The following is a 14363-nucleotide window of genomic DNA, read 5'->3' as shown; positions in this document are numbered from 1 at the left end:
GAAAAGAAAATGGAAACATTATTTCTCCATTCCCTGGTTGCACCTTGCATGCTAAGATTTTTATGTTTATTAGAAACAGAATTAAGCCAGTCTAAAGAAATTGCATTGAATCCAGGTATTACAAGATTAGCAGGCACCTACGGGTATTTCTTTCTTCCCTGCTACAGATACAATGTCACTTTTAACAAGGTAATGCTTAGCTGCTTTCTTAAGATTTCATCTTAACTGTTTAGAGCAGGGGTGTAAAAAAATGAGTTGGAGGGCCAGCTTCTCAGTCAGTAGATCCTTGGGAACCACATCCATTTTAAAAAAATAAAAAAATGTGAATCCCAGCACAATTTGTTAAACATCTGCTGCTGAGTCCACCCCTCACCCCACAATTTCAAGTATTTCACTGTCTGGTGAATATCCCTGACAGGGAGCGGGGGAAAGCTATGAATGAGAAGCTCCTGTCGGAATCCACTGTCCAATGGCTCCCTAGTTCATCTCCCTTGTTTGAGCATAATTAATTTGCTGAGGCCTTTACTTAGCATGAGATAAATTGGAGTTATCCAAGCTAGAGCCATGTCGTCGATTGATCTGCTTGTGAGGAAGCATGCCAGCTTGCCATTTTTGGCTTCTTGGCTAACATGACTGAAATTCTGTGAAATATGGTAGGTGTCCTGTGGGCCATGTTGGGAACCACAAAAAGATATGATAAGGCCCTCAAGCCTTACGTTTGACACCCCTGCTTTAGAGCCTGCTCTTAAAGCTCCCTGAAATCTTTTTTAAATGTAACTTTGCAATCTTTTGTATGTATTTTTTTTCTTTCCTTCCGCCTTGGCTGCAAATTCTCTCAGGTCTCCGCTGGTTCATCCACCAAGCCATGGATGTCGCTCGACTCACAACAGCCCAATTCACACAGCTACTGGCTCACGGCTTACTCAGAACTTCTCTGTGTCTGTTCCCACTCTCATCTACACTGGTACGAGACTGCTCAGACTCAGAAGCTGGGGAGAGACAGGCTACAGGCACAGTGACTGCAAAGGGCAGGCAGGCAGGCAGTGTAGGCAGGTACCACAAAACTTTTCTCACTGGGAGTCTTACTCCTGGAAATAACTACATTAGTCTTCATTTGATACAACAGAGGTGATAGGCGACTGGAATTTAAGCATCTCTCTCTGTACTTTTGCTTGGTGTGTGTGTGAGTTTTTTTTCCTTTCCAGTTATAAGCTGAAAAACCTAAGGTGTGAAAATATCCCTTGTCATGGGGGGAAAATATAAATCTTGATTGGGCTTCAGGCTTAATCATGATGTCCTCAAAGATGTTTCTGTGACTGAAGTCTTAATTTGGACAAACAGGTAAGGTAAGGTACTATGAAATGTAACCAAGGTTGTCAATACAATGGTATCAGTCTGGTTTCCTTCTTTGTTTTTAGCTGTGGCACACTGCAGATGCTAAAGGATAAGGAAACTTTCTTGGAAATATATATGTGTGTGTGTATATATAAGTGTCTGTTTCTGTGTGTATATAAACACACAGATATATGGTCTGCAATTGTCTTTGTTTTCCTTTTTGATAATCTGGTTCAAAAAAGCATTTTGCACTGCTGCCCCAAGTGATGGTTTTGATGGGTTTTACTTTCTTTGCCTGTTTTTCTTGGTTTTTGATGCTTCATTCCTCAGCTGTGTATTTTGTTCTTGTTTTTGTTTTGCTATCAAATATTTGCCATCTCCCTGCAATAAATGCTGAGTTGGTAAACAAACTTTTTGTTTTTTGGTTTTTTGCCGTTGCCTTTGGCCTCATAATCCAACTTTGCACTTCAGGACAACTAGTGGCCCTTCCCCATCCCTTCCCACACCCTGTTGTTGGGATCATGCTTCTATCAGCCCGGTCCTTTGGCATAGGATCACTGAATATGTTTCCACCTTCTTCTGGCAGGATTCCTTTCAATGAAGATCCCAATCCCAATCCTCATTCATCAGGACCCTCCACCCCTCTGAAAAACCAAATCTATTCCTTTTCACCTTCCAAGTCCTACAGTCGACAGTCCTCTTCTTCTGACACAGATTTGAGTTTGACACCCAAAACTGGTAAGGTGCTGCCACCCACGTTATTTTGATTTGTTTATTTGTTTTGTTTAATTTGTGTTGTTTCTATTAGCTTTTTTACTCACTTCCTTTTCTCTGTTTTTTGGCATGTAAGTTAGCACAACAACCCTAAAATAGGAGATCTCTCCTACTCCAATAAAGTTTGAAAACTGTCTATATGTCTAACTCTTATGAATTGCTTTTTGCATTATTTAGTTTATGGACAGCTTTTGCAAGCTGACGTATAGTACATCAGAATATAACAGAAAGGTCACAAGGAGTTGTCTTTTAATTTCCTCCACATCATATTGCAAATTATGGAGATAAATAGTCACCATAATATGTTGGGGAAGTAGTTTCGCATGTCCTTTTTAACAGTGTCATACTCATAAGACTAACTACCTTCTAATCCAAATATGTTTCTGTATGCGTGCACTACTTGGCAATTAATCACTTGAGCTTTCTAGAAATTTGGCCGATGGGCTGCCTGCTGAGCTGCTTCCAAGCTATGTACAATTGGCATAGACACCACCTACTTTAAGATAGTAGTAAATTCCTGTTAGCAACTTATGTTTTTTATGTAGAAAACATTTTAAGTTTTATTATTTCATTTAATGTATGAATGCATGCCATCTTACAAACACTGAACAAATGCCATCATCCCTTAATGTTGCTGCTTTACTCTGCCTGCTAATTCAGTGGTTCTCAAACCGTGGGACAGGCTTCCCTTAGGAGGCATGAGGCACCAGGAGAAAGGTTGTGAAGTTCCAGTCAGGGATAGGATCTCGAAAATTGTAGTGCCGTCCTTGGGCTCCAACCGAGACCTCAGTGGAGTACCCCTGACAGACAACTTCTCTGATCAATGTGGGACTTGAGGCAAATTGCATCTTCTCAGGGTGATTTGACAGACCAGAAATCTAGAAACTGCTACTGCTTTGATCTTTGATGAATCACTATGCAAAGCTCCAGTTTATGGGGGGGGGGGTATTATCCAGATCCTTATGCATAACAGCAAGTCACTTGCACCTAATTTAGGTGCAAGGATCTCTACAGGTTCATCTGTGGAAAATAATTGATATTATGTGCAGAATGCAGTGAATGTTTGAAAAGGAGCTTGAGTTCAGAAAGTTTGAAAAACACTGCTCTAACTATTTGGCTATGTGCATTAATTTTCATGCAATCTACTTTTGTTCTTTTTATCTTTAAGAACAAACTCTGCTAGAAGATAATGCAATTGCTTTGGTTGTCTTTTTGTGTGTTTTTTTAATAATAATTTTAGAAAATGCTACAGAATCTCAGCTGTGAACAGCTGTATTTTAAATCTGGTTTTCCCCTGCCCCATTTTGTTGTTGCACTTGAAATATTGTAGGCTGGGGAAACCCAGCTGGATATAAATAATAAATTGTTGTTGTTGTTGTAGGTGAATTTAGTAATGTTAGGGAGTATGTTTTTCATCGGTACATCTTTATTTTGTACTTCCTTTGCTAGATAAAAGGATACCTACTGTACATTCCTGTTTATGTTGATTTAAGAGGCTATTTTAACATGTGGTGTGGATCTAAACTTGATCATACTTTGAGTAGGCCCATGGTATCCCATGGTGGGACTTAAAATAACTTAAGTTGGCTTCTCTGGGTCTATTTTAAGTATGGAACCAACCCATTGTCTTTACAGAAATAAATTATTTTTCTATGCTGTTGAATTTAAAGAAATGGAAAGAAATAGTCGACATGGCATTAACCATTCTTAGAAAGTAGGCTAATATTTGTGCATGTGTGTGAGGGAGAGAGAGACAGGCATGCGCACGCACACACACACACACACACACACACACACACACAGAGAGAGAGAGAGAGACAACATTTACTGGACTAGATCTAATATAACTAATGGGAGGAGCAAGGATCTGAACAACTTGGCCAAAATCTTGCACTCACTTACATTCCTTTGACTTTGGTGAAATTTAAATAGGCTAATTGGCTAGACCATGGATGGAATCCAAAGGGACTCTCATGCAAATGGAATACATTTCTGCTAATACCAAGTGTGTTTGTGTGTGTGTGTGGGGGGGGGAATTCTACATTTTCTTCTGATTCCTTCCTCCATCTGCATCTACCCTGTTTCATATCCCATGCTATTCCTAATGACCCCAGTCCTTTTCATTGGCTGAAGCCAGACACAGTGTCTGGAAAGTTTCATTCCATTAGCAGAATTCCACTTAGAGTTTGTTGGATCTCAAACTCTGAAACTGGTTCCATGATCTCAAGCGAGGTTTAGACACATTCTGCTTGAAAAGCAAACCTCTATAATGCATGACAAATCAAGAAGAGTTTTCAAAAACAGATTTCATACTGAAAGTTACTTCCTCATTCCACTGATGGAACACTTCCCATTCGCTAAGTGGCACCATAGGCTATAATCACGTCTAACCAGATAAAGTATACTAATAGAAATGATGGTGTATATTCTTTCTAAATATATTACAAATGTATGTTGCTAAAAAAGGGTCAAGTTTTGCTGTCAGTGTAGGTTAAGTGTTAGTGATTAGCATCTTCAGAATACTACTTTGATGCAGCTTAGTCTTGATTTATGACTTGTGCTGTTTTTTGTTTTTTGCAAACCAGCAGAGTAATCTTCCTAATAAAATGTTGCTAGCTGTTTTTCTAACACTGGTCATTACCCTAACATATATGTGGAGGAAATTGAGAAGATAGGAAGTAAAAATAAAAACTTAGAGTAGATCAAACATGAAATAAAAATTAAAGGCTGTGTGGTTCAGGCTAAGAAATTCCAAAATTCTTCTGAAAAAGAAAATGTACTTTTTTAGGCTCATGGAAAGTAGCTGTTCAGCATCTGCAAGCAAATTTATTTTGAATATCAGAGTTTGAAATAAAAGTAAAAGCACATTGGAACCATTCCTGTTATTAAGGAAGAACAGTTTTTTAAAGTATCATTTGAATGTGCTCTTCATTCACATTGTAGTGCTGTATTTGTCATTTCATTTATTGTATGTCAGTAATAGCTCATTCATATTTTGTTAGGTTGTCTGTTCGTTTTTACAAAATTTGGTTTTGCTTGATTCATTTTGCTTTTTTTCATTTTGCTTTTTTTCTTTTTGATTTCTTTTTAGTCATCTTCTGAAATCTATCATCTCTACTGCTTCCCTCCACAGCACTTTCCCCCCAGGGACCTAGGATTTTCCTGTATCCCAGCTCCCCTACACTATCTTGTGATTCCCCACAGCTTAAACAGCCCTGTCTCCTTCTCTCTGGGTCTATCTCTAACCCTCTTCACTCTAGCCATGCCAACCCAATTCTGAGGAAAAGTGTTTCTTTCACTGAAGAGCTGCTTCTGGCTGCTTCTGGTAGGATCAATCTTAAATCGCCTTGCTGTTATTTTTTAGTCCCACTATTGGCACTGAGGGTAGTTTTAAAGCTTCTCTTGTTTTCGCTGCACACCCTTTTAAAACTCTGAAAACTGCTGGCTGCATGACGATAACAAAAGTCTACTCACTAAATGGGTTTTTCAACTTAATCAGCTTTTCCCCCTTTAAAGTTTGGTCACCATTTAAAGAAACCTCATCCTTTTTATACTACAGACTTTTCTCTTTTTTTCTCCAAAAACTTTACCAAGCATTGGTAATTGGCTTGTTTTTCATCATTAGATGGTGATGTAATAATTCATTTCCAGTCATTTTAAAATGTTCCTCTGTTTTACCTGGAACAAGCATTCATTCTTCCTCTTCAGGCCATTTTTATTACTCTGTTGACCATCATGTGGCCACCAGCCATATTTGGTTTCTGTCCTGTTTTGAATACCATTCCCAATATGCACCTCTGTTTTGCCTGTTATTTCTCTAGATTGCTTTGCTGAATACATACTTGGTTAGTGTTTGTCTACAGGTAGTGTTTTAGTTGTCCTTTCTTCTGCAAAAATATGTTTCATTTCCACAAATAGTCTTCATTTCATTCTGTCTTCGTTCTTAGTATTGTATAGTCCCTTGTAAGATATTAAATTAGACTGACAATACAGAATGGGACTATACAGATGCTAATGTTAGTTTCCTTATCCAAAAGCAGCTAAAAATATTTCCTTTGATTTTTTTTGTTGTTCTTACTCTAGAATCTAGAATTTAATAAAAGTGGGGGCGACCAGCAACATGTAGATTACCAATATAAGTTCAAACACTTACAACCACTTTCTGCTTGCATTATTTGGATTTGTGAATTTGCAAGTGGTTAAAAAATTCCAACCATTTCAGATACTTTGTACAAAATTAATGTGTGAATGGGTGGGAAATCTTACACCTTACAATGAGCTAATCTGTTCGAATTGTGGGTTTCTTTTTACTTGCCTTATTTTAAACAGATTAGTTTTTAGTCTAGTATAGGATGGTATTTAGTGTATGCATCAGTATCTGAATTGTCAATGGTATGGCTGTCCATATTTATTTGAGATAGGCATGCCTTTAAGGGGGACAAGGGGCTGAGAGCCCCCCCCCCCAATTTTCAAGGAAGTAGACAGGCCCCCTCAATATTCTGCAGTAATGTTTGCACACTGTGTGTGCATGCCACGTGGTGTGCGCACATCACGCTAAAGCTGCACGGTGTGTGTGTGACACGTCAGCATGTCGCACAGCGCGCACGAGTGACGTCAGTGTGTTGTGTGGTGTGCAGGCACAGTGTGCGCACGTTGTGTGGTACCGGCCCCCTCAATTGCAGGGGCAAGCCGGTGTGCCTGATTTGAGATACTTAGAGTGCCAGTGATGTTCTGTTTTGTAAGTACTACGTGCTAATGGGTAAGACCCCTTTATTTCAGTGAGGCTTGCCCAGAAGCAGTTTCTGGTGGATTATATCTTACGAGAGAGAATAAGCATTTCATCACTGGAATTGTTATGATTTTTAGACAAGACTGATCCATATTGGTGTAAAGAAACTAGGCAGCATTGACACAAGCCCTTAGCAAGTATATTGTAAAAAAAAACCACTGATAGTAGAAATTGCATTAGAAACACAGGAAGCTGCCTTTTGCAAAGTTAGACCTTTGGTCCACCTGCCTACACAGGCAGCTTCTCTCCAGAGATTCAAGCAGAAATACTTTCCTTTTCCCACCTGCCGATGTCAGGGATTAAACCTTTGCATGTTTTCTACCCCTGAGCTGCGGTCTTCCTTATTATTTTAGATGCTGCTGCTGTGTGAACACTGAGGTGTAATGCCCCTAAATGCTTTAATATTTTACCCTGAAAATTTTACTGTAGAAACTAAAAATGTTCACAGTTGCACGTTTGCCTTTCTAAATGCTCTGGGCTCATGTGAATATCATATAGTGCAAATTTTTAAGAACCCACATAAACTCTAAAGTTTAGACCACTGTTGTGGTGCAAAAATGTTCTATTACTCTGAAACTTTTGAAAAGAGAAGTACATAAATAATCCAATTAATGTCAGGAGAAGAGAGTCACAATCTTTTGCCTACAGTACACTGAAACCTCTAAAACGATAGGTTTTACTTAACCACAATTTATGAGCATGCTGACAGATTTTTTTATTCTAATTGATGACCTGCTTGTAAAAGTTAGAGCTTGAAGCCTGAAGTTCCCAGTATTATCAGTGAAAGAAAGAACAAACTATGTTTAAATCTTTTGACCTTCTACAATTTTATTTCTATCTACACTAAACCCCTTTTAATTTTTCTGTACATGTTGATGGAAAATTTTGCCATCTTTTTGCTGCATTGGATAAATAAAAATAAAATTTGTAGGTCTTCTCTACAATTAGAAATAAAAAGACTGACACATTGTATTTATCAAAATATGTTTTTTTTTTGGTGCAAAGGTACATGGTAAATGATTTTGGCTTTCTGAATCTTGCAAGTTTGACCTTTCATAATTCTTACATTTGCATGTATATGCCATGTTTTTTAAATAAAAATTCAGTATAATATATTATTTAGCTGTTTGATATGACTGCTTACTTACATGCTGATATCCTTTAGGAATGGGCAGTGGGAGTGCTGGAAAAGAAGGGGGGCCATTAAAAGCTCTGTTAAGACAGCAAACTCAGACGGCTTTGGAGCAAAGGGTAAGAAAAGCATGATAATCCTATTTTTAACTTGCATGTCTGAACCCGTCACTGTGGAAATGTCTCTTTATCAAATGCTAATTTCCTTGTTCATTAAACAACTGTTATCTCCTTGTGTTGATCCTGAACTGTATGGGATTTAATCCTTGTTCAGATGCGAGAATTAGATATCCAAAACAAGGACATGCCATGGAGTATTCCACCATAAGTATGTACAGTATTATGTGTTTCTGTCCTTTCTCACAATTTGATAAACACTGTTGGATATCCATACTCAGACTCTAGAAAGCTCTAAAACAGAATTAAAAAAGCTAAATCTTCATGTAAATGAATTTGTGTGCCATGTCAAAGCAGCTACCTCCTCACCTGCTCCCTAAGCTTGTATTTTTAAGTGGCTATGAACTAGAACTATAAGCACATTCTGCCTAATGCAGCCTTTCTGAACCTGTAGGTCTCCAGATGTTGTTGAACTACAACTCCCATCACCCCTAGCTAGCAAGGCCAGAGCTCAGGGATGATGGGAGTTGTAGTCCAACAACATCTGGGGACCCACAGGTTGAGAACCGCTGGCCTAATGGATCTAAACTCAACTGGATACCTGCACCTAAATTCTTTGTGAATTTCTGATTTCTTCACTAAAGACAAACTTTTACTTGGGTTTAGAGGACTGTACCAAATGTTATATACTTAACACTGTATATGCACACACCATTAAAATGTGGATTAATTCTAAAATGAATAGCAACATTAAGTTTGTATAAGTTGGATGATTCTCTTTTCATTTCTTGTGTTACCCATTGCTAAGGGAGGATCGCCTCATAGGTTCTGTAGAAGGCGGGTATGTTCCAAATCATTGTGTGACATTTCTTTTAAGCCCTCTCTTTTTGTGTTAATTTTATTTTGAAAACCCCTTTCGAGTTTGGAGTTACATTTTAGGAATTTGGGATTATTTGTTAATAGTATTATTTCCAGATTCCCTTTAGAATCCTTCGGATGCAAATTTATAAAGATTTCTCCTCAGATCATTTAAGAAATCCAAATCCTCCTGCTTAACCAATAGTCCGCATGACTGTACATTTCATTTAACTTTTCATTTCATTTAAATAGCAATTCATATTGTTTATTTTGTAATGTTTAATTTGAAAATAAACTAACGCAAAAAGGAAGTTTTTACCCTGTGCCCCTGTCTTAGTAATTTAAATGTTTTGTGGGTTTTTATATGTTGTTCGGGTTGACAAACTTTATTTTTATTTTAAACTCCCGTTGCAAGCTTTTAATACTTTGATGAATTCTTTATTAATATGTTTATAAGTCATGAACAATCATTATAAATGAGATACAACTTTGAAAAAGGCTAGGCTTAAAATGTATCTTTAAAAATGCCCTACACCTTCACACTCTGTGTGATGGTACATTGTGGGTCTAACTGGCATAGTTGAAATATGCTTTAATTTTACATCTGCTTCTGTTTTCCCCTCTCCAATCAAACCATTTGTTAGTCATCTGTAGTGCAACAAACCAAGTGTTACAGCTATGTTTCTTCTATTGATTTTTGTGTGGATTACGCAGAAGTGTTTGTCCCTGTAGCCTATACCAGTTTTAGGGGTTAGATTATAAACCAGTAATGTGGCTAGGAAATAATTTCCACGGGCTGGTTCTGATGTTACATTCACTACTTAAGGAATGTAAGAAAATGGCTGAAGATGTATTAATGTTTGTTCTGAATTATTATATGTGCAAAAATATACTCCCAATACTAAGAGAATAATACCATGGCAGTGAACAGCTTAAAATCAACAATAAAATTACATTCATAAAACAAGTACTGTACAAAAAACTCTACAAATCAGCAATCATTTTAATACATCAACATAGTAGGATTACCTCTCAGAGTAGGCCTAGGTGAACAGATGAGTTGGATTAAAGGGACATCTAGTTCAAAACTCTTCTCTCATAAAGCAGCCCCCTAGATGTCCCCAGGTGTCTCTCAAATGAGAAATACTATAAACAAAGTCTTAGATTGCTCATATATACTGGTATGCTGTGTTGTGCGATTGCACAGCTGGCTTTCTATTTATTTATTTTTTTAAAACCCATTGACTTATAGTACAAGGAACTGGAGTGGAAATGGGTTGAGAGCTCTTGTGAGATGATTTATTGTTGATGTCTCCTGTGCAAATGCATTTTGCAGTCTTTTTATTATGCCTTTTTAATTGGAATACACGGGACGTAGGGCTCTTGTTGGCTATTGGTCATGAAACCTCTACATTTGGAGACTATATATCTCTGAATATCAGGACTAAATATAATTAGAAGTCATGAGATTAAAATGCAGATGGCATGGGACAGGCCTATGTATCATGAGCTAGAATATGGCAGATGCCAAAATTACGGTTGGTTTATATATTGATCTTGTTTGCAAATTACACTAAACCATGGTTTGTGTTGCAAGGAAGAGCTGTAGTGAGTCTTGGGCTCATGCCCTCTTCCATCTTGTTTCAGGCATGGAGATCAGAAACTTCTGTTTTAGATTATCCACAGTTTAGCATTATATCCAAAGCCTAAACAGTGGATAATCTTAACTGTGCTTAGTGAAAACAAGTCAGTTTCATAAACTATGCTTTGAAATTGTCTCGTTTCCAATCACCATAGTTAAGACTGACCACAGTTTGTCAAGGTTTGGGCAACACAACAAAATGTGGTTAATGTAAAACAGAAGAAAAACTTATGAATGCCTCCTCACTGCCACCCTGGAGGAAGATGATGGTGGTGGGGGAACACACAGGCCAAAGGCTTGCTGCAGATCATCCTCATGGTTTAGCATTACAAGCAAATAATTCGTTGTGTGTTTGAACTGGAAAAAAATGAGATGGCTTGAAATAATCATGGTAATGCAGGCTTAGAAGTTGCAAGAGTTGAATATATTTTTTATTTTCCTTGTTCTTATCTCTTATTTCTATTTCCCATCTCATTTTAGAACTGCCTATGAAATCTTGTGGGTTAGATATCTAGCTCTTTAAAAACACCACACCTCTCAGCAAAAACAAATATTCTGAAATGCTAAGAATTGCATATTTTCTTTTCAGACTTTTAGAAGGTTTTTCAAAGTTTGTGCTTGGCTTGTTAATGGCTTCTTGGCTTCTTCCATGCTCCCCCTCTTTGTACTGCTTTTTATAATCTAAGGAAGAATGTTAATGCTATGTAACTGAATCAGTAGATTATCCAGATTGTGAGCTTTATAGTATGAAAGTAGAGGCATCTGTCATTTTTCATGTCATAGTGTAAGATGTGATAATGATTATTTTCTCCTTTCCTTTGCACTTACCAATCATAGGAACATTATGAAATAAACCATTGTTGCATGAACTTCCATTTATTTTTTGCATTGATGCTGTAGAACTGGCAAATGGAAACCCATCTTCTTTCCCCCCCATAAACATGCTATATATTATTGTGTGCAGATCTGCATTAGATGAACCCATTTGGGGCCATCCCTGTTTAGAGACAAAAAGATAATCTTGCATAAAAGATACAGTAGAACTCTTGTTATCTGAATCTTATTCTCTAGATTCAGTTTTATCCCTTAAGTAGAGTAGCCATGTTCAAGAAAAAACTTCGTGAAACATTTTAAAGTTGCATTTCTCTTTATTATTCTTTATGGGTTTTTGTTTGTAAATTCCATTTGTTTATGGGCTGTGTGACCACACAGAACATTTTCAGTTGCCCAGAAATTTCTGCTTGCTGGAGTCAAGACTCCCCCCCCCTTTATCTTTGCATCTCTCTGAACATTAGCCTTGTGGTTTTGGAAAGAGTGGTGCTACTCCTCTACTTGTGCTTCATGTTCAGACCCATTCCTGCCATCCCTTTCCTCTTTCCTATCCATTCATTTCCTACTTGTAGCCCTTCTCCTCCTGCCCTCTTGTGTCTGGAAAGCAGATGTACATGATTTGAACTTAAGGTTGCAATGGGAAGGGGAACTGCAGCCTGCAATCACCTAGTGTAGCCTAAACCTAATTTATACCAATGCATGGGTGTTTCATGCTGTGTTAGGGATCAATAATGCCTGTAAAATAATTTTAACTTGACCACCATTCCAAGTATTGTGGGTATATTTGCCTCTTGGTCATGGGAGACTAATCAAATAATTAATAATCCTAAGGCTTCTTCTCAAACATCCTGTTGCCCTGGGCTCCTGGAATAAATAATAATAAGGCATAAGAAGAATATTTTCTGAAATGATGGGCCCAAATTAATTTACTGTGTTTCTGGATGTGTTTAATGAAATAAAACACTCTAGCAGCTGAATCTCAGGAGCTGCAGAAACAGTGACAACAGTCATTATCATAATAGCACAAGGTACATCATTACACTAGCATTGTAGATCGAAATTTCATGACAAACATGGGGGATCATGGTGCCACTGTAATATGACCTGATTGAAGTTAAGGAAAAATCCAGGACTTTATTAGGTCCTAGATTCAGTATTTTTCAATACATTCTCCTCTCAGAGTAAAAAGACTGTTTAGCACCTATTAAAGCATTTATTTGTCTTTTAATTGCCATAGTATAATGACTCTTTGAGGTCCTGTTTCTGCAAAATAATGGCAAAGTCCCTGCATAGTGTATTTGTTTCTTATGAGGCAAAAAATATGGAGGGTAAAGAAGATACTTAACTGCCAGAACAAAGATAGACTATAGGATTCCCAGCACAATTCAATGAGCATTTACTTAGAAGTAAATTACTGGTTTCCATGTGATTTAAACCCAGTATGGTTTCAACAGCAGATATAGTAGTAGTAATTAATGTCTTGAGCTCCCTGGAAGAAAGGAAGGGTAAGAATGTAAGAATTAAATGTAAGAATTAAACAGGACTTACAAGTAAACACCACTAGGATCAGGCTCTAAGTCTCCTAATAATATCTCTACAATACTCCCTGATCCCTCTTAATGTACTCACTAGTACATTTTATTGAGTCCAGCACGATGTACCCATTCTGGGCTTTAGGATTCTAGTGTCACAATATATAGTTAACATCCCAGCCCAGGAGCAGCATTATGAGGGGGAAAGTAGTGTCTTAACTGCTTTTGAGATGTCTGCTAACCCCACAGCGTGTTGGGTCTGTGGATGGCATACATTTTGCTTGATTAATGCATAGTGTAAATCTTTAAAAAGCATTTTGCCAACTGTTCTGCTTTGCCTGTGTTTCAAGAGATACTTGCATGTTGATTGGTGAACAATAGGCCAAGCCCTTAAGATCAACTATAATTTCTTCCTTTTTTCTTCTTATCGGAACAGGAATTTCCTTTTTTTACTTTGACGGCCTTTCCTTCAGGCTTCCTTCTTCATGTAGGCGGTGTTGTCAGTGCTCGCTCAGTGAAGCTCCTGGATCGCATTCACAATCCTGGTATGTTACAGGAATAAATCTTGATATGTTGTTGTGACCTTGACACTCTGTATATTTATATATATTTATTGGAGGTAAGACCTTGCAAAATGTTTTGAAGTGAAATAAACAAAGCTTTAGCAAGACTTTTTCCCAACAGCCTTCTTGTAAATGTTTTCAATGTCATCGAGCTATTTAATTATAATGCCAGTGATATATAACATCAGAATCAATGACAGAACTGAATTCTCAAATTGTAAATCTTACTAGGACTCTCAAGAGAAAGTGTTCAAGTGCAAACTTGGATGTTTTTCTGTTTCAGCTCTTTTTAAATGTTTGAAAGTTGGCTATTGAGGATTCTTCCAGAACCTAGGAACAGCATGTCTAATTTTTTTGTGTGATGAATCAAGGAAAATTGCATAAATTATCCTGAGATTTCCCTAGAATATTCTCTAAACATGAACAGAGTAAGATTTGGAAGTGAGGAATTCCATTTTTCAGCAAGTTAGAGGCAAGAGGTTAGAAATGGCCTTATTCAAATGGTGAGCTCCCAGCCTCTGGTCTGTTCCTCTTAGAACTAGAAAGCAAGTGTTTTTCCATTTAGCATTACCCTAGTCCCAGTCTAATCTTTTTTTCCACTGGGCTTTAGTTAGGATAGGAAAGGCTGTAAGTTAGAGTTTGGTGGTGTCCCGTTTACTCTAGACAAGCAGAGAAAGAGGAGCAAAAGAGGTTAGTGTTGGAGATCCCAGAGGGAATAATTCCCTAGACCAGGGGTAGTCAACCTTTTTATACCTACCGCCCATTAATGCATCTTTCTTGATGGTAAAATT

The 14363-nt window shown here is 37.6% G+C and overlaps 1 protein-coding gene across 32 annotated transcripts in view; it reads left to right on the top strand.

Moving 5' to 3' along the window:
* Nucleotides 1–14363, top strand: part of C2CD5 (C2 calcium dependent domain containing 5) — an 86881-nt gene that overhangs the window by 16768 nt on the left and 55750 nt on the right. For 8 of the 32 annotated variants that reach the window (XM_081209840.1, XM_081209834.1, XM_081209812.1 and 5 more), the window contains exons 7-12: nucleotides 840–1049; nucleotides 1922–2073; nucleotides 5243–5434; nucleotides 8064–8149; nucleotides 8955–8987; nucleotides 13446–13554. In XM_081209840.1, coding sequence (XP_081065966.1) covers nucleotides 840–1049; nucleotides 1922–2073; nucleotides 5243–5434; nucleotides 8064–8149; nucleotides 8955–8987; nucleotides 13446–13554 — 782 coding nt within the window. Of the gene's footprint in view, nucleotides 1–839; nucleotides 1054–1921; nucleotides 2074–5242; nucleotides 5435–8063; nucleotides 8150–8954; nucleotides 8988–13445; nucleotides 13555–14363 lie in introns of all 32 variants that reach the window. The other 24 variants (XM_081209827.1, XM_081209825.1, XM_081209831.1 and 21 more) reach the window with 11 other exon arrangements.

The sequence above is a fragment of the Podarcis bocagei genome (assembly GCF_964188305.1).
Source record: "Podarcis bocagei genome assembly, chromosome: 10".
In the NCBI taxonomy this organism is placed as follows: Eukaryota; Metazoa; Chordata; class Lepidosauria; order Squamata; family Lacertidae; genus Podarcis; species Podarcis bocagei.
The sequence above is the reverse complement of the archived record's forward strand: the minus strand, read 5'-3'. Positions and strand labels throughout refer to the sequence as shown.